Raw genomic sequence first — 26,358 nt, 5'->3', positions numbered from 1 at the left:
ATGAGAATGCACATAAAAAAAATAGAAAAAATATTTTTTTTTTTAATTTAATATTATTGCTGTAAAGAATATAATTTTTTCCCAAAGTTCGTAAAATTAATACTAGAAAACAACTCCATTATATTAAGTTATTTTTCAAAAGGAGGGAAATGTAGTATGCACACAATAAAATATATGTATCGACCACCCACTGTACCGAGAGTACTAAAAGGGGCACGCTCTGTAACACTATGTCGCAGTGTTTATACAATTCAGGGTCTCGGTCATCAACCTAAGTTCCCGAAATACGAACTGCTCGCTGTGCCTTGGCCCGCACGCTGAAAGTGCAGTGTCAGCATAATTGCAACACGAGTGGACCTTATGTATGTGCATATACCTCCGCGCTCCAGACTAAGTGAGCATAGTTATATACTTAAGAATACATAGGCCGTCTCTCCGCTGCCGCTGTTGACCTCTTTAGCTTGGGGCTTAACAAGAACCTCCTTCAAGCTAAGAGCGGCAACAACGAAATAATCAATAAATTTGTACAAAACCAAATATAAAATAAATGATAAATTTAAATAAAGAACGAGAACAAGAAAACACAGTATCTTCTTCATTGGCGGATCATTACAGTAGTATATAAATCGAAACCAATCGGATCGGACAACTATATCTTATAGCTTCCATAGGAATTATCGAAAAAAAATTGTTTTTAGGTTTATCTTTGATGTTGTTTAACATAACCTCCTACGCTTGGAATTAACATTTTTTAATTAGTTGTGAATTCTGAATTTAATTGAAATCGGGCGACTATATCATATAGCTGCCATAAGAACGATCGGAAAATTGTTGTGAAAATAATATGAAAAATTTATATCTTTTGGGTTTTTTAATTTAATAGCTGGGAATATCATTTTATACATTTTTAAAAATTTCAAATTAAATTTAATAAAAATCGGACGATTCTGACACAGAAATTTAAATTGAAGAAATTGTCAGAGAAATATCGAAATGTCTTTTATAATATCACTGATTATTTCTTCTAACTGCAAAAGTAAATTACTATAACTTCCTTTCTTGTTGTTTTTAAAATCAATCATAATTTCATCTTTTTTCACAAAAATCGTGGAATTTAGGTTTTTTATGTGAAAATGTTAATTTAAATGATTTAAACCCTAAAATGAATGAATTTTAGGGCCAGATTCTTTAGAAAAAGCTGTTGAGTTAGCATAAAGATTAAGTAGCTTCATATTAAGTCCCCTAACATTTTGACAGCCAAAAATAAACTTCTCATTTTGTTGACACAGGTTCTCCCTTGGAGGAAATTTAAACTCTTCACTCGTAAAAACACAAAAGTATTTTGACGAAACAAACTATACACGACAACAGTTTAAACGGCAAGAAACCAGAGACAGTTTACAGAAAGCTATGGGAAACAAAAACTGAAGCTCTTAAATCAAACCACTACAGCGTACTGAAGTTATAATATCAAAATGTACAGGCTTCAATAAAAAAGCAACACTAGGTAACAAAAAACAGTTAGACAACAGTAACCAAGATATTAATGACAAATTGGCTAAATCACAAAGCAAAATATAAACACAATGAGAATGAAAAAGTTAACATAAAATGGAAATACTCGTATATACATTCTAATCTAACTTGTTTTTCTTATTCTTATGCAAAATATTCTTGCAATTCATAATCAGCTTTTCTGTTTTGATAAAATTTGTATCTTGTTCTGAGAAGTTACTGTCTGTCGACTCAGGGTTATCGCCTCTTTTGACAGTCAAATGGGTGTTTAATATCGTTGGAATCGTTCTGCAAATTTTGTTTAACTATTATCAAGTTCGTTCAAAGCTGATGATTTTTTTTTGTTCATGCTTCGTTGAAGCAACGATTTATCGAATTTATGCTTTATTTTATTTATTGACCTTCATATGTTGTTCCATTCTATACAATCTGTCTGTGACTTTATATTAATGCAAGTATATTGTAACTCAATGTTGGCCTGCCTTAAAGAAGTTCTCCCTGCCCACTCTTACAAAAATAACAAAATGTTGAATATTAATTGTATATAAAATTTTAAAGAATGGTCCGATACGCAGCAACCATATAATCTATGTGTCAACTCCAAAAATGTAACTCTTATAGCTTATTTTTCAGCATTTATAGACAAATAGACTGCAATGGCTTGATCGAGAAAATATACACTTTTTGGGGTAGGAATCGTTTCCTTTCCGATTCTAGTATGCCCATTTACTCTACGAGTAACGGGTATAACAAAGAAGAAAGAAGAAGAAAAGAAAGAACGAAATATACAAGCAGAAAAGCCAAATTGTAAAGCGCTGCTTACCTGCGACTTTGAAGCGTTATCAGCGTAAGAGTGAGTGTGGCTATCTTTTTTTTAGTTCGAGGCGCTCACAAGACCAATACATTTCAATTATAATTTTTTACAAAATGAAAACTGCACACGAAGATTAGGAATCTGTATCTGAAATATTAACCTCTTAATTCTCTTCTCTAATAGTTTGGTTACGTCGAATCGGCTTGCGATCCTGATCAAAAAATATACATATGGGGTCTAAAGAAGTAACGGGTATAATAATAATAAGTGGTTCCAGAGCGCTTCTGTACGTTTTTTCCAGATTCACTGGACAAACCTTAAAAAAAACTTTTTTAATTTGCAGTAACAAAAAATTGGTACATTTACGATTTATTTCGTTTATGCATATTTTTACCATTCGTGCTTTGTAAAGCTTATGTGAGCTGGGGTGTTTTACTCGGCGAACTTGCTCAGAGATCGTGATCAAGTTGGCTGCTGCAATTTCTTGCGCTCTCTGAGCCATGTCATGATTCACTTAGCCATTCCTTTCCCTGACTCGTTTGTAAGCTCGTTTTGCAGTGACTTTTCTGCTTCAAACATTTTATATAGTCTTACATATGTAGGTACTGCTTCAGTTTGGTGCTTAAACGCGTTGCGTGTACTTCAATAATAAATTGAGCTGGTGCAGCTACCGCTTAGTATACATACTAATAAGAAAAAAAAAATTTTGTATACTTTAGTCAGCCTACTTTAAATATACTTTTAAACACCACAAAGTTTTCACGTCGGAACGAAGCTCAGTGAATTTCAACAATTGTAAATTGAAAGTTACCTAGAAGCCATGAAGAGCAAAGGAATTTTAAAGACTATTATTTTTCTCCTCCATATAATCATATTTTATGAGATTTCTGAAACGTATGCATTACGTGTTGCTAACTCGCTGCCAAAACAAAATATAAAAGGTAAGCCCAAATCAAACTATAAAGCTAAAAGAAGAATCGAATAGATATTAATCTTACACAAAACTAGAAAGCCTGGATTAATAAGGCTTTTACCATTTCTATGGCAAAGCTTTCTAATTTAGTATATGCTAACTAACGAAAATCATATTCGTTTTGTTAAAAATAACATATGTAAGACTGCGTGCTGCTCGGCAAAGTTCAAATATTTAAGCAAATTAAAATTACATTAGTTAAAAGTGTGATAAATATGAGAAGATCACAGTTTCCATGCGACTACTTGCACTAATTTATGAATTGCCAACATTACTGGTACATGGTACCTAGCTTAGAGCACAGTCTCGTTTCTTCTTCCATTTTTTTTCTGTCCGCTTCTAAAAAATATTTAAGCTTATCGCATGCAGAGTTAAAATCTACTTAGATTTTGATTTTAGACTTTTTATGTTGAAGATTAAACGTCACGACCATCATTTATAGAATGGGAGTCGTATTGACTTTTGCTGTTCCACAATATATTTCCGTTGGGGAAGCCTAGTCCACTTGGTACTTTTTCCGTACGTATGTATGTATTTATAACATAGTTATCATTGACAAGTATATAAATGTGTTCCTTATACTAGAAAAGTATGTAATGAAAATTGATTAGTAGAGTATTACCTTAAGAAACCATTTTAACGAATTGACAGTAAAAAGTAGTTGTTGCTTTGGATTTCCCGCCAAAATAGCAGATTTTTTTATGTTTTCTTTATACAATACAGTACTCAAGACCAAGAACTTATTCAAATATAGTAAATAATGTAAGCTTAAATATTTTAAAATAAAAATGATAAGCAGTAGTTTATTCTTTTATTCCTATTATACATATGTGTATATACAGTCTTCACATGCGTTTATATTCCCTATACATAATTTTGCTACACTTCGATTCTTTATTTTTGTATAACAGATAGCAATTTTAAATTATAAATTTAAAAAAATTATTTCACTAAAAAGTTATTAAATTTAATTATAATTTCTATATAAAATAGTGGAATATATTGTAAAATTTTTTTTTTCATGAATGTACATTTGAGCTAGCTACGTGATTCCAAGGAAATTATCGGAAAGATCAAATAAAGGGTTTTTTAAACCCTTGTAAAGCGTGTAAAGATTTCAGTCAGAAGTTCGCGACGCATTGAAGGAAACGTTTCCGACATAAAGTATATATATTCTTCATCAGCGACACTAGACGAGTCGATCTAGCCATGTCTGTCCGTCCCTTTCTACCCAAACTGGTCTCTCAGTTATAAAGCTATCGGCCTAAAGCTTTCCCAAAAGTCTTCTTTCGATTGCAGGTAGTATATAAGTCGGAACCAGCCCAATCGGACAACTATATCTTATAGCTCCCATAGGAACTATCGAGGAAAAAATTAAAAAAAAAGTATATCTTCACTTTTTTTTAACATACAACCTTCTAAGCTTGGTTCTGAATTTCGAAATAAATTTTATCAAAATCGGACGACTATATCATGTGACTGCAATAGGAACGATCGAAAAATTAGTGGTAAAATAATATGAAAAAATTATACATTCGGTGTTTTTTAACATATAATCTTCTAACCTTGGAAATAACATTTTTTAATAAGTTTTGAATTTCGAATTAAATGTTATCAAAATCGGAGGACCATATCATATAGCTGTCATAGGAATAATCGGAAAATTAGTGGTAAAATATTATGAAAAAAATTATATCTTTGGTGTTTCTTGGCATACGGTTGAAAATAACATTTTTATACCCTTGCAGAGGGTATAATGATTGCAGTCAGAAGTTTGAAACGCAGTGAAGGAGACGTTCCCGACCCCATAAAGTACATATATTCTTGATCAGCGTCACTAGATGAGTCGATCTAGCCATGTCTGTCTGTCCGTCCGTCAGCCCGTCCGCCTGCCCGTCCGTCTGCCCGTCCGTCTGCCCATCCGTTTCTACGCAAACTTGTTTCACAGTTTTATAGCTATCGGGCTGAAACTTTCCTTAAAATCTTCTTTCCATTTCAGGTAGTATATAAATCGGAACCAGCCGGATCGGGCAACTATATCTTATAGCTCCCATAGAAAATATCGGGGAAACAATTTTAAAAAAATAACATTTTTTAATTGGTTTTGAATTTCGAATTTAATTTGATCAATATCGGACGACTATGGTGGGAAAATAATATGAAACAAATTATAGCTTTGGGGCTTTTTAACATTTGTTGGGAATATAACTTTTAATATTTTTTTTAAGAATTTCGAATACAATTTAATAAAAATCGGACTACTCTAACATATAAATTTAAAAAAAATGATATAATTTTTATTTTTAATATAACTGAATTCAGCAAGAATCCTTTAAAATATTGCATGGTGTTACTAAAATTTATTATTTTTTATAACTGCAAGGGTATACAAACTTCGGCAAGCCCAATTTGATTACTTTTTATAAATGCAAGGGTATACAAACTTCGGCTTGCCGAAGTTAACTTCCTTTCTTGTTTAATTAGAAATCTAAAGCTTAAAAAAAACAACAAAGTGAGCCCAGCTTAATTCACTTCACACAATAAAAATCGGACGGCTCTTTTATATAGCTGTCAAAGAAACGGTCAGAGCAATAACGAATTAATTATACCCGTTACTCGTAGAGTATATACTAGTAGGGTATACTAGATTTGTCGGAAAGTATGTAACAGGTGTTTCCGCCCCATAAAGTATATACAGTCAGCACAACATTTATTCGGACACCCCTGATTTTCAACTTGATTCATTAATAACTCAACAAAAACGTAACGTAAAAAAACATTTTATATTTCATTGTGGAGACCAACTTTCTTACAGTCTATTTTAACAAAAAAAGAAGAAATTTTTTACATTAACATAAGGTATTTCTTCAAAAAAACAAAAAAAAGTCAATATTTTACGCACAAAAATTATTCGAACACTTCATTGATATACCAAATTTTTTTTTTTTTATTCCTCTACATTCTTCCGAATTATTGTAGATGTTGTTCTTGGATTTTGCAAGACTGTAGACACAATTTTTCGTTCCTCGCGTGGTGTTAGAATCTTGGGCCTTCCAAAATTCCCATGATTTGCAAGTCATTCTCCAGTATTTAGGTATTTTTTGATCATACTATGTACTGTGGAAGGTGATTTGCCAATAATTCTACCGATTTCACGATAACTTTTATTCTCCAAATGTAATTTTAATATAGATTTTCGCAAATCTAGCGATAAATCTTGACCTCTGCACATTTTGTCTAATCTTATCAAGAGACGCGCCGAAATTAACCGTAAAACAGAAGAAAAAGCACAACGAAGCCAGATCTCAACTAATTCCAAGAAAAGTACCAAACAGAGTCGGCGATTACCGTTGCATTCAGAAATATAAGTCGAAAAATAAGAAATGTCCGAATAATTTTTGTGCAGCATTTTGAGCAGTTTTTTCGCTTTTCTTTCCATATTTTCGCGTGTAATACAAAAAAAAAATTATTTAATATAATACTGGAGTATTAGACCCGAACCGGTCTTATGTACCCCGTATTGGAGTGTGCAGATGGAAGCGCAGTGTTCAATAATTGGAAAGACTAATGAAGTAAACAAGGTTATCGAAGATCATTAAGGAATCATGTAAAAAGGAGCCGACCAAGTTGACTTTCTTGTGTTTCACCTGAAGTAACTTGGATTAGGAATGAAACAGAGTTTTTAAACATGACTCTTTGTGTAATGTCTTTCAAAAAACTTAAAATACACTTAAAAAGAACACACGGGAGACCTAATTGGTCCAGTTTCAGAACTAAAAGCGGATGATTTACAGAGTCAAACACCTTACTTTAGTTGCAGTACAGACTGGTCGAGCCCTTTTTATAATACAATAAAAAATTCATTTATGTCAAAGTTTCAGGTTATTGGGCCAAGTAGTTTTCTTTTACCATATTTTTATACCCGTTACTCGTAGAGCATAAGGGTATACTAGATTCTTCCGTAACAGATAGAAAGAAGCGGTTCCGACCCCATTATCAGGATCCTAAGCCGAATCGATCTAGTATGAACGCTGAGTTCAAGGAAACTACAAAAGCTTAAAAGTTGGAATTCGTCTTTTAAATTCCTGAGCTTCTTGCGCAGCGTAAGCTTGTTTCAACAGGGGTCTAGCCCACTATAAAGCCCACAATCCACGAAAAACTGTAACGTATCATCATAGACTAGTACATGTGGTGATTTTTGTTGAATAAAAAATTTAAAACGAAACTTTATACAACAACGTGTTGCGCTTAAAACGTTCAAGAATGTCAACGTGTATGCCCGAAATCCTTATTGCCTCTTTAGAGAAATAAAAAAAATAGCCATACTTTTTAAAAGATCGCATTTAGACCAATTATGCTAGGAAAGCGTACAAAGTATTTCAAACTACCTTTCTAACGACATTTAACACAATCCGGAAGCTTTATTATTTCGCCAGGGTGTATGAACTTTAGTAATTTATAGCCAATTTCCCGCCAAACTTGCGAGTTTTTCCAAATGTGGGAAAACTTAAGTTTTTTATAATTAGCTGTTTAACAGCATCTAACATTTCCAGAACCAAATCGTGAACGGTGGTATTTGTGTGTTAAAAGACATAAATAGTATGTCGAAATATCTTTGTAACGACATATAGTAACATATAACTATAACTATAACTAAAATTATAACTATTCTAATGCGCTTAACTGTAACCTACATATACACAAAAGATTAGAGATAAGATCCACTTTCTGATCGCTGCTAGAGGCAGTTGAGTTTAGACCGTACAAGAGTTCAGACATAACAATAAGGTCATACTGAGAATCTAGCAACCTTCTTTTTGTCTAAAACGTGAAACTCACTTAGCAATTGAGTGGTTTTTGACATGTCCCTTTTTCCATCCGTATGAGAAACTATTAAAAAAGAAGAGTCAGACCTGGCATGCAGATTCCTGAGTTTCTTGCGCAGCGCATGCAATTTGCAAAAGACTGACAAGACAAACCGCCCAAAACTGTGCCGGTTACAGCTTTCATCCTAGAAAAATTTGTCTTTTCTGAAATGTGTTAGTTTTATTAATACCACTCTAACGCCCACAAACGGCCAACAAATCTGTCTGCCGCCCACATTACCATATTTTGAGATAGCAGGTTGGTGACGTGATGATATCCCTATTTTTGTTTTCCTTTTAAGCTGAGTAACGGGTATCTGATAGTCGAGACACTCAATTATAGCCTTCTTCTTTGCTTACATCCGATTTACTCCCAATTGTATTGTAGCATTCGGAATTATGGCGAACTGTTAGTTTCCTCGAATGGTCAGCCAGCTTAAAAAGCCTAGACATGGAATCAACTCTTTTACAATCGGATTCAGCTGAAATAGCCCCTAATCCTGAAAGACACGGATATCGAAGAAGATTTGGCGTATCTGGGACCTCTACTAAACCGGGCCCTAGCATCGACATAACTATATAGCCTGTAGCTTCAGTAGTTCACAAGTTAGGGGTCTAAAATAATTTTGATAGCTGTTTTCTCGTCAAACAAGCTAGTTTTCCCAAAGTAGTAAAATTAATGTTTATTATATTAAGCTGTTTTACATCGTCTAAAATTTCGAGGATCCTAGAATATTATTTTTGAGAAGTCTCCCAATATCTTGTTTTGCATATTACTTTTGAACGATGCGATGCTTCGTTCGTTTTAACTAAGAATACAACTAGTTAAAAAGCAGGGGGGATTTCTCCTCCACCAGCCCCAACAGATTAAATTTTCTAAATTTTTACTTTTACCCAAACCAATTGATTTTCTTAAAGTCCGTGGTATGCAATACTTTTATTTTTTGCAATTCCTTTAGATCGGACGATTACTGTAGGTTTTCATTTCTTCGTGTCTATATATGTAGAAGTCGCTTTCGCACACATATATTGTTTTAGTTTATAGAAATTGAGTCCGATACAATTTATTTAAATATTTAAAACATTTTAATATAAAAATTTGAAAAACTTTACTTGAATTTTGTTCTCCAGGAGAACCAGTAACATATATAGGCGGAAATTTATTATGTATACTCATAAATATATATGTAAGGGTAATGCTGCAGTGGTACATGCCAACAGGGAAGAGGAATTATAAAAAGACATGGTGCATTCTGTTTGAGTTGTTAAAAGAGAAGCTGTTTGTATTTATTTAATTCATTAAATTTATATTTTCCGAAAATAAGGTAAGTGCAACCTTGAGTTTACAATGTTGTGCGTTGATCTAAGTTTTAAGTACGTCATTTTTAAGTTGCTTCTGGGTTTTATCCTATACAAAAAAGGAAGTTAACTGCGACAAGCCGAAGTTTGTATACCCTTGAAGTTATCAATTTTAATTCATCATTTTTAATTTTTAAGGATTGTTGCTCGCTTTAGTAATATTAAAAAAATATATTTTTATGACTGATTTTTCGACAGCTATATGTTAGAGTCGTCCGATTTTTATTAAATTTAATTCGATTTTTCCAATAGTCTAAGATAATATGTCAAAAAACACAGATGCCGTTTGTTTCATATTATTTTCCCACCAATTTTCCGATCGTTCCTATGGCAGCCGTCTATGGGTGGTCCGTCTGTCCGTCCGTCCGTCTATGCGTCCGATTCTTCGCATACTAGTCTCTCAGTTTAAAATCGGGTTTATCGGGCTGAAACTTTCCCAGAAGTCTTATTTCATATGCAGGTAGTATATAAGTCGGAACCAGCCGGGTCGGACAGTTATGTATATCTTAAAACTCTCTTAGAAATAATCGGAAAAATAAATGTTTAAAAATTATATCTAATGTAGAAAACAAACATATTAAAAATGCAACATAAAACATGGATGAAAAAAACAAGGAGTGCGAGTGCTCTAGCAGCTTTTTGGCGTACTATATTTATTAAAACTGATTTGCTGCATGTGGCTTGCAATCTGAACTTACTTTGGTTTTCATAGTATTTTCCCACCAATTTTCGATCATTCCTATGGCAGCTATATTATACAGTCGTCGGATTTTGATAAAATTAAATTCGAAATTCATAACTCATTACAAAATGTTGTTTCCAAGCGTAGGAGGTTGTACTCGTATGTTAAAAAACACTAAAGATATATTTTTTCATAGTATTTTCCCATCAATTTTTAATCGTTTCTATGGCAGCTATATGATATGTTTGTTTATTACATTATACGCTAAAACAGTGTAATTCGAAAAATATCGTACTCTAAAATCGACCACCGTTTTCGTATTCAATACATTGATTGCATTTTTTGTTGTGTTTTTAATAAAAATAACACACTTTCGGTCACCCTTTTTTAAATATCGGCCTTAAAATATAAATAAACATATAAAATGACATATGGTTTAAGAAGAAAAAATTTACCAATTTATTTACCAGCCTAGATTGGAAAGCTTTTTCAAAAATGCAGATTGTAAACCACATTATAGCTCTTGAAGTGTTAAGTCTAAGCATAAAATATAAGAAACATAAAAATAAAAATATAATTTTTTACATTATATAAAATATAAAATAAAATTAATCAAAAAAATTTGTAATAAAATGTTTGGTGTCGCAAATTGATACAATAAGCTTTAAAAAATACTAGGAAAATGATTTTCAGGACAATAAATAAATATCGAATGAGTTAAGAAAAGTATTGTATCATTCAAGCGGCATTTAAACTTTTTTTCCATTGATGGCAATGTCCAAATTCGTATGCCGACTAGTGTAGACAAGCCCAATGACACTACAGCGTTTTTATACCCGTTACTCGTAGAAAAAAAGGGTATACTAGATTCGTCGAAAAGTATGTAACAGATAGAAGGACGTTTCCGACCGCGTAAAGTATATATATTCTTGATCAGGATCTCTAGCCGAGTCGACCTAGCCATGTCCGTCTCTCCGTATGAACGCTGAGTTTTGGAATTTACTAAAAAAAGTCAATAGGTGGCGCTCTAAAATGTCGCTTTGCTGCTTATATATCGTCATTTTTGAGTAAAGGGTATCTGATAGTCGAGGCACTCGACTATAGCGTTCTTTCTTGTTTTATAATGTATTCAGCATTATTCTAATAAATATTCCTTTTCTATTTTTTTTATTTATTACAGATCATCAAGCGGATCTTACACCATTGGGGTCCTTCTGGCAGCAACATGTGGCTTCTAGTAATTCAGCTCCATTTAATTCACCATTTTATTCGGCAGCACATGGTCTTGTGCAGACTCACCCTTCCACAAGCCAGCCAGGCCCCATTCCACTAAATGGCAATAGCATTGGTAACGGCTTACCCCCCGCAAGCGTAATTGCTAGCAAGCCATCCCTGACAGTGGGAAGCGGATATCTTAATTCACGCGGAAGTCTACCGAACTCTGCTCGATATCCAACTAATAAGATTACAGGCACCGTGGTCGAACCAAACCCGAAGTCTCCATTCCGACACTTAGATTTCTCTACAAGTGCAACTGCCGAGCTGCGACGCAATCCGGCTTTATCTGCTCCCGATGAATGTGCCCGTGCATGCCGCGAAGGCGAGCCTCCACGAATTTGTTATTACCATTTTACATTGGAGTATTACACAGTTCTTGGCGCGTAAGTGTTTAATCATCTGATTTTTACGAATTGAAGTATCTGAATGAATTAGAAAACACTATAGTCGATTTATTAGACTTTTAGATACCCGTTAATAACAAATTAGCCAAAGCCTTCTTGGTATACTAGTCCTCAAAATATTTAAAAAGTGTTTCTTATCATTCGACCCCATAATCAACCAAAGTGTAGTAATTTTTTAAAGGGAGTTAAACACATACATACGTAATTACAGCAGAGCTCCTAAAATACGGTATTGTCGACTATTTTTCTGACACCTTTGTCGAATGTGATGCAACATTTTGATATCGAGCTAATAAGGTAGCTACTTGAGAATTGTCGATGCAGTCACCAACACAAATCTATCGTCGTCTTCAAAGAGGGTATAGCGGTTATCTTGGATTTGGGTGACATCGGCGTCCGGTGATTAACTAATGTATTCCATGTTGAAAAACTCCCATTCACTAAATGCGAATATAATATACCGTGCATATTGTAGCTTCCACGACCCGTGTATCCCATGATTTAGAAGTCTTATACGGGATACGTATGTAGTTCACGGGAGCCAGACTTAGCACCTTAACCAACTACTGATATGCGAACATGAGTGCATTGTACTCAGATCTTTTGAATTATTTATTCTGCTACCATGGTTCTGCTACCATGGTTATTAATCCAGTCTTATGCAATAATGTGCATGTGATTTTGTACTGACATGTGTTTACAAAATTGGCAAGAATATATCGCAGAAGTGGTTGATTAATCGCCCTCCCCACAGACAGATGGCTGCAAACGGGCACATTGTCTATTTTCGGCGAAGAAAACTGTGCGGAAGCCACCAGAACCCTTGAATTGCACACTGGTTGATCTAGTGAGAGAGGCGACCAAAAATACTTTCAGTTGGAATATTGAGCTGTAATATATCTACATCTATAAGATGAATAAAATAACAAGAAATGAAGTTAACTTCGGCAAGCTTAAGTTTGTATATCCTTGCAGTTATAAGAAATATTCAACTTTAGTAACACCATTTGAAATTTTTAACGATTGTTGATGACTTTAGTGATATTAAAAAAAAATGATTTCATTCTTTTTTCAGACCATTTTCTTGACATCTATATGTTGGAGTAGTCCGATTTTTATTAAATTGAATTCGAAATTCTTAAAAATATAAAAAATTATATTATGAATAATATGTCAAAAAGCCCCAAAGCTATAATTTCTTTCATATTATTTTCTCACCAATTTTGCGATCGTTTCTATGACAGCTATATGATAAAATATAGCTATATTCAAAATTCAGAACTAATGAAAAATTGTTATTTCCAAGGTTAGAAGCTTATTTGTCATTATTTGTTATTATTTTCCCACCAATTTACCAATCGTTTCTATGACAGCTTTATGAATAGTCGTCCGATTTCGATAAAATGTGATTCGAAATTCAAAACTAATTAAAAATTTTATTTACAAGCTTGGAAGGTTATATGTTAAAAAACACCAAAGATATAATTTTTTCTATGGCAGCTATATTATATAGTCGTCCGATTTCAGTTCCATTCCTATGGGAGCTATAAGATATAGTTGTCCGATACGGTTGGTTCTGACTTATGTACTACCTGGAATAGAAAGAAGACTGTTAGAAAGTTTCAGATGGATAGCTTTAAAACTGAGAAACTAGTTTGCGTAGAAACGGACGGACATGGCTAGATCGACTCGTCTAGTGACGCTGACCAAGAATATATTCACTGCGATGCAAATTTCTGACTGAAATTATTATTCCATCTGCAAGGGTATAATAAAAAAAGAAATACAACATTCGTAAAAACCCGAAAATATTAGAAAAAACTTTTTAATACATAAATTCAATGCATACTTTTGGGGTAAGGAAATCTTAGAAAATAATTATTTTAAAATTCTCAATTGAGCAATGGAGATGTTTTTCGATTTAACATCGATGTTTGCTCGTCGGAAAAGCGATGTTTTCTAAACCTCCATTGACCAATTAAACTTTCAAATCACAAACGAATATGACGAAAACAACAAAATTCTCAATATGCAAGAACACAAAAAGGGGTATAATTCAGAAAGTTGCAGCTAAAATTTAAAACATAGACTAAGAAAACATTCACAAGTATTAATAAATTTGTTTAATCAAAGGGTATGACGAGGTTCACAAGTCACCGATAAAACACCTTTTTTAAAACAATAACACAACACATATCGACATAAAAATTACTCAGTTCGTAGTAGATACCTTTATTTTCAATATTCATTATATTTTACGACAATTGGACGCGTTTTCTAAACCTCCATTGACCAATTGAACTTTCAAATCACAAACGAATATGACGAAAACAACAAAATTCTCAATATGCAAGAACACAAAAAGGGGTAAAATTCAGAAAGTTGCAAAAAGTTGCAGCTAAAATTTAAAACAGACTAAGAAAACATTCACAAGTATTAATAAATTTGTTTAATCAAAGGGTATGACGAGGTTCACAAGTCACCGATAAAACACCTTTTTTAAAACAATAACACAACACATATCGACATAAAAATAACTCAGTTCGTAGTAGATACCTTTATTTTCAATATTCATTATATTTTACGACAATTGGACGAGATTTTATGGGTGAAATCAATTTGTTTATGGCAGCTAATATTTAAGCGTCGTTTGCTGTAAGGTGCGCCTGTTTTTTTGTCGCACTCCTCTCGCTTTTCGTAGCGTAATTTTTAAAACAAAAAATCACCAATTTCAGACTTTTTTTATGCTTATGAAATAAACCATTGTGCATTGGATGCTTAGCTTTTGCATCTAGTGCTTTGATTTCAGTACATTCTTTTATATTATGCTGTCCCTGAGAATATATACAGTTCAGAGGCTGCCACTTGACCATCTTGCATAATAGGCTTGTTCGAGTTTACTCTGGGCTGTCTACTCTAGTGCCTAGTGAAGAAAATCCGGCTAAAATAGTGTCATGAGGGGCTACAACAGCTGAACTTGAGACATTTATGTTAGTTCTTGGTTCGTCGTTCTTGAGGCAGACGTCACCATCATGACCAATATTTAAATTTATCGAAGAAGGAAATCCAAAAGTCAAGGTACAGCGCTAAGCTACAAAGACTTGGTAAAGAAGGTAGAGCCTCATTTAAAATATTAAACAACAATCATTCATTAAGTTTTTCGCTCAATCTAGAAAACAAAACTATTAACTAACAGATTAAAGTTCCTAAATCCTTCTTCAAGGTGGTTCAAGGTGGTACTTACTCATCAAGATTGGATCCATCTTAAACATGTCGGCAAGCCGAAGTCCGATTTACATTCGTCGCTTACATCTCTGAAATGGTCATGCTGCGCGCAAGACTTTTGTTCTATCATTATTGAATTGTGGTCGCCAGAGATTAAATCGTTTAGTCCAGAAAGGATTGCTTTCGCTTCAGGCTCATTCTTTTCAAAATTGTCTCTGATTTGTTGATTAAGGCATTTCTGGTAGCTCTCAAAAGATAACTACTGTTCATTCCTTAGCTACACATATCTTTCTACGTCAAACGGAACATTTGTTTAAAATATTAAAATATTATAGTATGGATATTCAGTCTTCTGCACCGGAGCCTTCTAACTCCCGCTAGCCCCCTGTTTAACCATACAATAACTTCTGCCAATAAAGGTAGAATTTCCCAAAACTCAAAGACAACCAGACCTCCGTTAAAATAATGTCCCATTTTTTTTTTTTAATGCACAATTATATTTTAAGATCAAAGAACTTTGTATCCCAAATGTATTCTCATATATATTTAGGTAATATTACCTATATTTCGTCGAGTATCAAAGAAAGGTAGCTTACTCTTAAACTTTTGTTTGTGCCTTACCGAAGTAGACACTTCTAGGTCACGCGCTGGCACTGGAAGGCTATGATGGAAGGACGATCTCGACGATGGTCGGAGAGGCGATTGGGCACTGCGGTGAGGTTAAGCTAATGTGCAACAGTTTGCCGTCGAATTAGTGAGACGTTGACATTACTCTTACTGTGTCACTGTGCGCCTGGTAGTGTTCGCAACGTGGCTACTGCTCGATTTGTTTTGTGCTGGCCATGTGATAGCGAATAAAAGACATAATTTGCATGGGCCAAAAGCAGGTGGATTCGGGCGTACAAGGCCGGTTTTGAGAAAAATGATTTATTTAGCCATAGATGACTATAGGCCGAGGGGGTAGCGGGGGGCTGATGCGGTCGCTGTTAGTGGTGGCGTCTGGAGGCGGCGGCATCGTGGTTGGCTGCTGCGTTCCACTTCCGGGGTGACGGCGGGGTGTGGAGTACGCTTGGAGAACAATGTTTAACTGCCTAGTTGAGCGCTGCGCTTCAGAGCGCCGTGACGACAAATTCCGGGAGCGGGAAAGTGCGAAAGCCTGGAAGCGCAAGCATCCAGCGCAGGAGACCGGGCACTTGGAGAGAGGGGAGAGCGGACCACGGGCAGTCCCTCGTCGACCAGATGGAAGCCGGGCTGGATGACCTGGGAATACATATCCGCACCCAGGATCAGGGAAATCGTCGCCGGCAGGTAAAAACGCTTGTCGGCCAACGGGAGATCCTTACATTTCTCGACGACCGATCACTCGGATCGGGGTGCGGATGCAGACGATCGGCTCAACCTTAAGGATTACCTCCAACTTGGTTCCTTCGTTGACCTTCCACCGAACCGTCGCCGTGCAAACCTTCTCGTCGCCGACAGTGGTTGCCGGCAACTGAAAGGAGGACGCCAGGGTCGCGTCGATGCAGCTCATCGGGGTGCACGAGTCGATGAGAGAGGCCGTGTCGAAGGTTTTCAGCCCGGTCTCCAGAATGACCATGGCCGTCGGCAGGACGTTGACGCTGTGCCGTCGGGGGAGGGAGGAGAGCGTTGGACCCGGTGTTGCGGAGGCTGCGCGGCGGAGAGGCGAGCGCTTTGCGAGTTGACGGATTTTACCGGCGCGAGTGCTCCTCAGAAGCGGACGATGCCGACCGATTTGGAGGGGCTTGGCGGGTTGGCGGTTCTTGCCGGCGCAAACGCTGCTGAAAAGCGGAACGGCGGTGGGTACTGGGAGGCTCTGTCATATGGGGCAGCGTGTGGTGACTCCGGTTGTAAATCCTGCACCGCTTATCGCTTCGACAGCTCTCTTGCGAATGCTCTTGCGAATGCTCACCGCTCGGAGACGCTTCTTCGCGCTCAGCTTCTAGAACCTCTGACGCATTTTCAAAGAGTGAATTCCTCGGCAGACTAGGCATCGATGCGTTGACGTGGAGCCATTGTTAATGGATCTGACGGTGAATCATGGGAAAAGAAAATCAAGAGGTGATGTTTTATGCTGTAATGGCTAGTGCTTATGGACTATGGATTGCAAAAAGAAGAATACTAGGTAGAATATGTGGAAGGCGCCCCCGGTAAGAGAACAATCTTGGTCACCAGACGCTGGACAACGCCGCGTGCCGTACGGATGTCGACTAAGCGGACGTTACCATCGGCTCCTGGAAAGACGGAACCGATTCTACCTAGTCACCTAGTCACGACTATGTCATCGACGCGAAGAGATCAGTTGGATCCTCGGACATGGGAGATAGCGGTCTAGAATTCAGACAAGCTTTGATTTTCGCTAGGAGGGTGGAAAGCTCCTAAAACGTGTATCATCGCTTAGCGGTGGACTTTTAAAGCCAGGTCTTGAAGGTCTTGACACCAGCTTCTCAGAGGCCTCCCATATGGGGTGCCCCAGGAGGAATGAGTTGCCAGTTGAGCTGCTGATGACTATACGCATCAGTCACAGACAGTCTTTCGACTTGTAAAAAATCCCCAGAGAGCAGGGTGGCAGCGCCGAAAAAGGTTTTTCCATTGACGGCTGAACTTGACGAGGAAAACCTCTTCTGGAAACAAAACGAGCGAAAGCGGCCAGAAACTTCTCGGTCGTCAGATCGGATGTAGGCTCTAAATTGATGGCCTTTGTAGAAAAACACAAAAACTAGCACATACCCTTTTTTAATGAGACAAGCTCTTCTAGTGTAATTCTTAATTTAAAAAGGACCGGAGTAGTCCACCCCTGTGTAGGTGAGTGGCCGGGAAAAGAAAACTAGCTCTTTTGGAAAATTCCCTATCATCTGGACTTTTAAGTTAATAACTGCCTTTACCAAGTTCTTTATCTTCGGAACCCAGTACCTCCGTGTAACGTTATCAGAAGCGTAAAGATCACCAGTAGTCGCGATAATGCACATTCGTACGGGATAATAATAGAATGCCGTTCATCATATCGAAAATCTTTGGAGGCAGTTATGCGACCGCACGCCCTTATAAGCTCTTTCTGGTCTAGAAAGGGTTTCAAGGTGAGGATTGAACTTGACGCGGACACCCGAGGCTTTTGACTCAAGCAGCGATATTTATTCGCAAAATTCCTGCGCTGAGTGCAAAGGACCATGAGCCGTTCAGCGGCGACAAGTTCTTGGGCCTCCAGACGGACTTCTGGAATCGCAAAGTTATATCCAACTTGGAAAAGCGATCTAGGATATCTTTTGACGGAATGGACGCCACATGGGCCTTGACAGGACGCTTTTCTACCTCGGTCATCCGTAAGTCGGTGCTTTGGCTAGGCCACTGATCTCGTGTCTGTTGTAACCAAGTTGGGTCATGCCACTAAATAGGGTTATCTATCAGTTCTTGAAGGGGCACTCCCCGACTAGTCAAGACATCTGGATTATGTTCGGATTAAACATGCGACCAATTGGCTGCATCTACAGACTGGGTAATCTTTGTTACCCGATTGGCAACGAATGTTGTCCACTGGCTTGCTGGCAGGGCTAACCATCCAAGCACAATCGTAAATGGAGTTTCGAGGACAGCATCTTCAATTGAAGAGAATGGATTCGGTCATCTCGGGTTGCAATAGAGCTCCACACAGTTCTAGCCTGGGAAGCGACAGTTTTGACTGGTGCCACGCACGTCTTGGAAATACATACACATATATCGCAGTACCGCACACCTTTTGAGAGGCGGCACAGAATCCATAATGTTCTACACGGAATTCTGGGCGGAAGGAAACGTATTTGGGAATTCGGACTTGATCTAGGACCGAGTAACTTTGGAAAAAATCGCGCCACTTTTCGCACAGCTCAAGTGGAAGTTCATCGTCCCACCCTAGCTCCTGAAGCCAAAGTTTTGGCTGTACTTTCAGTGTCGATCTCGAGGAAGTCTGTGTTTAGAAGATGCTCGCTTTGGATATCAGCTAAGATTTCCTTGTGATTGGAGGACCATTTTCCTAATGGGTACCCCGCGGAGTCAAGGGCAACAATGAGCTGAGCGTTCTCTGCCTGTTACTGTCTTGAGCTCGAAATCTTGGACATATCCCTTGCTTTTAGGAATAAAATGCGTTGGAACAGGATGTGTTTTGGGTCTACCCAGATATTTCGATACATCTTCTCGATATCGGCACTATAAACATCGGAAATAATGCCATTTTAAAATTTAGATAGTTAAGTCGGACTGTAAGACTGGGCCATTATGAAGGATGTCATTTAGCTGACCCAATTTTCTGAAGGGATGGAAACACCCGAAGCTTGGTGGTTGTACCTTCCGGCTTAAGCACGGCATGATGCGGAAGGTAATAGCTGGCAGCATCGTCAGTGTGATATACCTATCTCATATGGTTGAGATCGAGATATTCTTGTATCACGGAGTCACACTTAGATTTATGTTCACTATCACTTTTTAGGCGTTGCTCATTTCTTAAAAATTGGGCTAACGCGAAGGATCTGGAATATCCAAGGGCGGACTTGACGTTTTCGGAATCTCGGAACGGGAGGCTTACAACATACCTGCCGCTATTGTCTCTTGTAGTCGTGTGAAGGAAATATTCTTCACAGGTCACAATCGATGCTTTTGCCACTTTTACTGGCAGATCCTTCCCCTCCCAAAATTTGATGAGAAGTTTACCGAGGGAGGTGTCAGCCGCGTGGGAAAAGACAGAAATCGTATTTTGACGCAGGCACTGGTCCTGTTAGGATCCAGCCGAAAATTGTTTCTTGATAGAGAAGAGAGCCACAGATAATCGGTCGGGTACCGCTTAGGAGAATGGATGGGAGTATATCGGCCCCGATCAGAAGATCTATTTGCGCGCTTTCGTAAAACTTTGGATCCGCTAGTGAAAGTTCGGGAAACTCCCGAAGAAAATGATGCGGAATCGGACCTGATAGAAGATTTCCCGCTAGTTGCGGAAGAACGTAGGCACTCGTACTTAACGTCAAGCTAGGCCGATTTGGCGAACAAATAGTAAATTAACAGAGTTTTTTGGATCTAGCGGAGACTGTATGGTTTTTGCCTGATACCTGAGCTTGGATAACTTGATGAGGCAATTTAAATAAGTTGAAGAGCTGCACAGTGATAAAGGTTGCCTCAAACCATAAATCTATCAGCGCACGAGCTTTAAAATTGGAACCCAGGTGACAAAAATCGATTATGGCGGTGCCGTACCCCGTCGCATAGTTATTTAGCACAGTGTGTCCGTAGCACGAGTAGCCGAGGGAACGGATGTATTTGGTCTTGATCTGGGTGACGAAGTCAAATTGGCATGTGAAGCAGTTGTGAGTGCTTTCGCAACCACGCAGCTGTTGTCCTCGTGCGAAACAGTTCAGACGCATCCTGTTATCTTTTATGTAATCGGACCGCTCATCGACAGGCCTCGAAGGAATTTACCCTCTGGGACGCAGAATTAGAAGTCGATGCTCTGGGCTGGGACTGATTAGAGCCTGATGGTCGCACGTGATCTATGGCTTCTAGTCTCCGATGATGCTCAGTTAGGAACCCATTGCCATGCAGGAATATTGGCCTTGTCGTGTTGCGACTGCTCTCATAAGGAAAGCATTAGCCTCGGGAGTTTAGCGGAGAACATATAAACCAGAATACAATCCCAATTATCGATATTCATTCCGCACATTTCTAGTGCCTCGAGGCACCCTTGGATGGTGTTTTGCAATTCTCGTAAAGCTGTTCCAGATTCCTGAGTGGCCATATCTGCTATCTGGGCGCCGCACCTTTCGTACGCGCTTTAGCAGTAGGTGTACTTAGTCTGGAGAACTGGCAAGCTCTCAGCTGCACTTTCTCCGGGTGCTACAATGCACGCGGTATATGCATTGTACTCTTTTTTGATACGGACTCGGATTTTGTCTGTGCTGGCTCGCGTTTTGAACTGATATGTGCGGAATATTTGGATGCGCGGATATAAATCGCATTGGTGCGAATTCTTTGGTATGAAAAAACAATCCCCTAACCATTTCAATAAAATACCGAATTAGTTTGCTTGAACTAAGGAGTTTTTTTCTTGTTGTTCAGTGTCTAGGGAAAAAAATATCACGGTATTTAATGTTCGGGCAATAAATAAATAAAGTGATGTTCACACTCAGATAAGTTGAACAAAAAAGGAATATAGAAATGCCAATTAAGTTTGGGTTGGTATGTGTCGGAATTATTGTTGGCATTTAATTTTTTTGGTTCTGTCTATCCAACCCGTGAAACCAGGTCGTTTATGGCTTTTATAAACAAAATTTTAAACTCTGCATTCACCTTTGTCTTTGCCTTTGGCTTTGAGGTCCGAGGTTCAATCTTGGGTCCCCAGCTAAGTTAAACAAATCAAAATTAATGTAAGCATCAGCTTCCGTTCGAAGCCAAATCAATTGCGCCTTTTGCGTTCCAAGCGTCCCCCAAAGTGCATCGGTCAGCATATTTGAATTTCCCAATGAGATGCGACAGTTTCATCTTAAGCTTTTAATCTAAAGTTTTAAAAGTTTAAAAAGAAAAGCTTCTGCACCAGGTTTCTTGGATTTTATTTAAGATGGAAGAAAGCAGTCTTATTTTAACTCGAGCGATATCAGTTATGTTTTAGTAAAACAAACAAAATGTTTTGTGTTAATAATATTTTCAACAAAGGTTTCAAATTATAAAATATCTCAAAATAAAAAATATAATTTTTTGTTTAAAATTTCCGGAAGAAAATTAATTGGCGCCCAACAAGGGCCCGCGTTATAAAAAGTTCCTAATAAATATTTAATGTAAAACAAATTAAAAATAAACGGAGCTTGCGCTGCCAATAACCGCACATTTTTTAGTTGAAAAATTAAAAAATCCTTCACCGTTCGACGACAAATAACATTGTGACAGTGATCGTTGTTCAAAAATTAAGGCTGAAGGTCGTTCCCTCGCCAAAATCAGCACGACAACAATCAAACAAACTAAGGAAGGAAAATCAACCCACAACCTAACAGAAGGAAGACCCCAACGGGGCAGATTCGTGAGGAGTTAATTTAAAATAATAAAAAATTATTAATTTATTTTTTCAGGGAATATAAAAAATAATATTATTAAAAAAATAATAAGATAGATTCGCGAATCAAAAAATATCATCAAGAAACAATCTGGAAGATTTAATAAATAGCTTTGGTGAATTAAAATTGAAAATGGCAGCCGGAGGTTCTCTGCAGGTAGTATAGCCACAGCTGACGGCCTAATAGTGGAATTTATTAATAAATTAATAAATGTTCAGTTGAATGAAGTGAGCAGGAAAATATAAGGTTTAGAAGGAAGATTAGCCTCAGATGCAAACGTTGTGGAGGATTATAAAATACAAACAATCGACCCAACTATAAAGTGCGATACAACACTTAAAGTGGTAAAATCTTTACCAAAGTTCACCGGGGAAACAATACAATATGTAGGATGGACGGAAGCTGCAGAAACTTTTTTCTTTATAAAATTCAAAGTGAACAGTACATTATCGCTTTATCAATTTTACAAAATAAAATTATGGGAGCTGCCCATGATACTCTTACCAATAAGGAACCGTTTTAAACTTTCAAGCAATCTTATCTAGATTGGATTTTATATATAAAGATGAACTACCAATACATATTCTACAGTCAGAACTAAGTATTCTCAGGTAGGGACGAATACAGTTACTGAATTCTGTAACGAAGTTAATAAAAAATTAGAAGATTTCCCTCTAGTTGCGGGAGAATGAAGGCAGACGTACTCAACTGCAAGCTACGCCGATTTGGCGGACGAATAGTAAATTGACAGAGCTTTTTGGATTCAGCGGATACTGCCTGGTTTAAGCCTGATATGTGAGCTTGGATAACTTAATGACGCAATTGAATTAAGTTGAAGAGCCGCTCAGTGATATAGGTAGCTTGAGAACCTGAATCTATCAGCGCACGAGTTTTCAAATTGAATTTCAGGTGACAAATATCGATTACGGCAGTGCCCAGTAAAACTGATCTACACCCCGTCGCAAAGTAATTTTGCACAGTGGATTCCGTAGCACCGGTGGCCGCGGGAACGGGTGTACTTGGTCTTGATCTGGTTGTCGGAGTCGGAGTGGACGGCGCTGGGTGTGAGTTGCTCGGTGCATTAGCGTGTGATGGCGGCCGCGGCACGTGAAGCAGTTTTGAGTGCTTTCGTAATCACGCAGCTGATGTCCTTGGACCGCTCATCGACAGACATTCGGAGAAAACGAGGGCATATGCGTATGGGATGGTTTTCTCGATTTCACAAGTCGTACCCTCTAGATCTGGGTGCTACTCTTGCCCCTAAGGAATTTAACCTGCGGGACGCGGAATCAAAAGTCGGTGCTCTGGGTTGGGACTTGTTAAAGCCTGATGGTCGCACGTCACCTATGGCTTCTAGTGTCCGGTGATGCTCAGTTAGGAACCCATTAAGTTGTTCCCAATTAGGAATATTGACCTTGTCGTGTAGCGACTGCTTCCATAAGGAAAGCGTGAGCTTCAAGAGTTTATCCATATTGGTTCCGAAAAGTTCTATCGCCTTGAGGCACCCTTGGAAGGTGCTTTGCAATTCTCGTAAAGCTGTCCCAGATTGCTGAGTGACTGACTGCACATTAAACAATATTTTTAGTTCACTGTTTACTAACAGTCGTTTGTTTTCGAAACGCTCAGTTAGGTTAGCCCAACTGAGAACTGGCAAACTTTCAGCTGCACTTTCTCTGGCTGCTACAATGCACGCGGTACATGCATCGTACTCTTTTTTGATACGGACCTATACATCTTGTATTTCGTCTTAGCGTATATTGAGGCGGATAGCGTAGGGGAGACCGCCGACGGAACTGCTTTATTTCAGTTGAGAGAGCGCTTTGTTTTGCCAAAAAAAAAAGAGAACAGACACCCTCCCAGTTTTGAACTGGAATGTGCGGAATACTTGGATGCGTGAATTTAATTCGCTTTAGTTCGGAAGAAATTACTCTAGTGGTATGAATATGAAGGAACTGAAATAAATTCCAGTAAAATACTGAAAATACCGAAAATATACCGAATCAGTTTGCTGAAGTTCAGGATTATTTTTTTCTCGTTTGGTGTAGGAAAAAAAATATCAAAGTATTTAATATTCGGGCAATAAATAAATAATTTGATGTTCACACTCAGATGAGTTGAACAAAAAAGGAATATGAAAATGCCCATTAAATTTGGGTTTGTATTCGTCGGAATTATTGTTGGTATTAAATTTTTTGGGGTTCTGTCGTGCACAAGGTGCTTTTTCTTTCCGGCTATGTATATGTATGCTGGAATACGGGAAGAAGTACATGAGAGCTTGGATGTGTGTATGTGGGTATGTGCGTTAGCGCAGTTCGCGCTCACGCATTGACTTTTGGAATCAAAGAAAAACACTGGACCCAAAAAGTTCGCCGTCGGTCTGGGAATCTTATTTATTTTATGTTTGGGTTGGCCGACGGAAAACTTTTGGATGGGATATTTTCACTGTTGAAGTTAGAAAATATATATATGTAGGAAAACGAATATGTATGTAAAATATTTGATATGTAGGAGAAGATATATGTATGTAATGTATATGATATGTAGGAGAAATATGTATATAATATATAATATGTAGATGGCAATATACATATATATGTAATATATTAGATGTAAATGGCGGAAAATTATGTATAGATCCTGCCGGTTATATATATGTGTAAATGGCGTAAAATTAATGTGAAAATCTAGCCGTCGGGTATGTGTTGTAATTTTCGATTTTTTGTGGACTGCATTGGAAATGGAAAAGGTTTGCAAGATTATTTTAGCTAGGGAAACACAGTGACACAGCTTAACAACTTCGTACATATCTTGTCGCTGGAAAATCCGGTCTAAGGACCAAATTTAATCGGAAACACGGAACATGCGAAATTGGACAAGAAGTTCTGTCGTGCACAAAGCCCTTTTTTCTTTTCGGCTATTTTTATGTATGCTGGAAGACGGGAAGAAGTGCATGAGAGCTTGGATGTATGTATGTAAGTATGTGCGTTAGCGCAGTTCTCGCTCACGCAACGACTTCTTGAATCAAAGAAACACACTGGACGCAAAAAGTGTTGGCCGTCGGTCTTAGAATCTTATTTATTTTATATTACGGTTGACTGACAGAAATCTTTTGGATGGGATATTTTAGCTTTTGGATTTAGAAAATATATGTATGCAATATATATATGTAGGAAAAAATATATATATGTAGTATTTTATGTATGTATTATGTATTTATATATGTAAATGGCAAAAAATTTATGTATAAATCTTGCCGAAAATATATATCTGTAAATGGCGGTAAATGAATCTGTAAATCTGGCCGGAGGGTATGTGTTGTAATTTTCGATTTTTTGTGGACTGTTTTGGAATGGAAAAGTGTGCAAAAATATTTTAGCTAGGGAAACCCTTTAAACTTTTCACGGAATTTTATGTAAGTATGTTCACTTTCGTAGATGTTTGTATGTTCGGATGTATGGATGTAATTATCTTTGATTTACGGCCAAATGTACTTATGTATTCCAAAAGTACTTGAACTACACAATGGAAATTTGATTAAAATGGCCTTTAAAGAAACGGAAAAATTGTGTTTTAATTGCCGTTGTAAATCAAACAGAAAGTCAAACGAAATGGAGTATTCTCTGGCTGACTTTTGACCATCATTAAAAATTGATTGTTTAACAATTTCGTACTAATCTTGTCGTTGAAGAATCCGAATCGAATGGGTAGTGCCGAGGGGGTAGCGGTCACTGGTAGTGGTGGCGTCTGGAGTGTGGTGCGCTGTGTGAGAAACCCTCGTTTCGCGAGTTGTCCGGTGACCGAAGGAAATAACACACACGACTTTGAAAATGAAACGGAGTCGGGGGAGCGACGGCGGTTTTATTCGCCTAGAGTACAATGTTGAACTGACTTGAACCTAGTTGAGCGCTGCGCTTCAGACCGCCGTGGAGACGAATTCCGGGAGCGGGAAAGCGTGATAGCCTGAAGGCGCATACATCCAGAGCGGGTACTTGGAGAGAGGAGAGAGTGGACCATACTGGGTTCTGTGCGGCTTTAAAAATGACCACTGAATAGCATTTTTAGGTCTAAAATACCAGTATGTTTTTCCTAAAAAGCTTTTTTATGATTTTTATAAAATGTTTTAATGTTTTACAATTTTAAAATCATATACGATTGCTTGTT

At 37.5% G+C, this 26,358-nt stretch overlaps 2 protein-coding genes and 1 long non-coding RNA gene across 6 annotated transcripts in view; 2 read left to right on the top strand and 1 right to left on the bottom strand.

Annotated features, from left to right (window-relative positions):
- Nucleotides 1–2,938: 2,938 nt before the first annotated feature.
- The window catches only part of LOC108034376 (uncharacterized), a 65,839-nt gene continuing 42,419 nt past the window's right edge, over nucleotides 2,939–26,358 (top strand). Inside the window, exons 1-2 of one of the 4 annotated variants that reach the window (XM_044094634.2) lie at nucleotides 2,939–3,270; nucleotides 11,389–11,869. In XM_044094634.2, coding sequence (XP_043950569.1) covers nucleotides 3,150–3,270; nucleotides 11,389–11,869 — 602 coding nt within the window. In that variant the 5' untranslated portion in view covers nucleotides 2,939–3,149. Of the gene's footprint in view, nucleotides 3,271–11,388; nucleotides 11,870–26,358 lie in introns of those variants that run through there. The other 3 variants (XM_044094636.2, XM_044094633.2, XM_050889721.1) reach the window with 3 other exon arrangements.
- Nucleotides 15,569–26,063, bottom strand: LOC122818954 (uncharacterized). The gene is made up of 2 exons (XM_050889722.1): nucleotides 25,869–26,063; nucleotides 15,569–17,160 (listed from the first exon to the last, which is right to left on the bottom strand). The coding sequence occupies exon 2, from the start codon at nucleotides 16,710–16,712 to the stop codon at nucleotides 16,455–16,457; it is 258 nt and encodes an 85-aa protein (XP_050745679.1). The 5' UTR covers nucleotides 16,713–17,160; nucleotides 25,869–26,063; the 3' UTR covers nucleotides 15,569–16,454.
- Nucleotides 21,979–22,707, top strand: LOC108034374 (uncharacterized). The gene is made up of 3 exons (XR_001768721.2): nucleotides 21,979–22,163; nucleotides 22,213–22,353; nucleotides 22,416–22,707. It is a non-coding gene; the product is annotated as an uncharacterized LOC108034374 (long non-coding RNA).

Source organism: Drosophila biarmipes, unplaced genomic scaffold, assembly GCF_025231255.1.
Source record: "Drosophila biarmipes strain raj3 unplaced genomic scaffold, RU_DBia_V1.1 ptg000005l, whole genome shotgun sequence".
Lineage (NCBI taxonomy): Eukaryota > Metazoa > Arthropoda > Insecta > Diptera > Drosophilidae > Drosophila > Drosophila biarmipes.
Note: the sequence above shows the minus strand (reverse complement) of the source record. Positions and strands in the feature narration are given on the sequence as shown.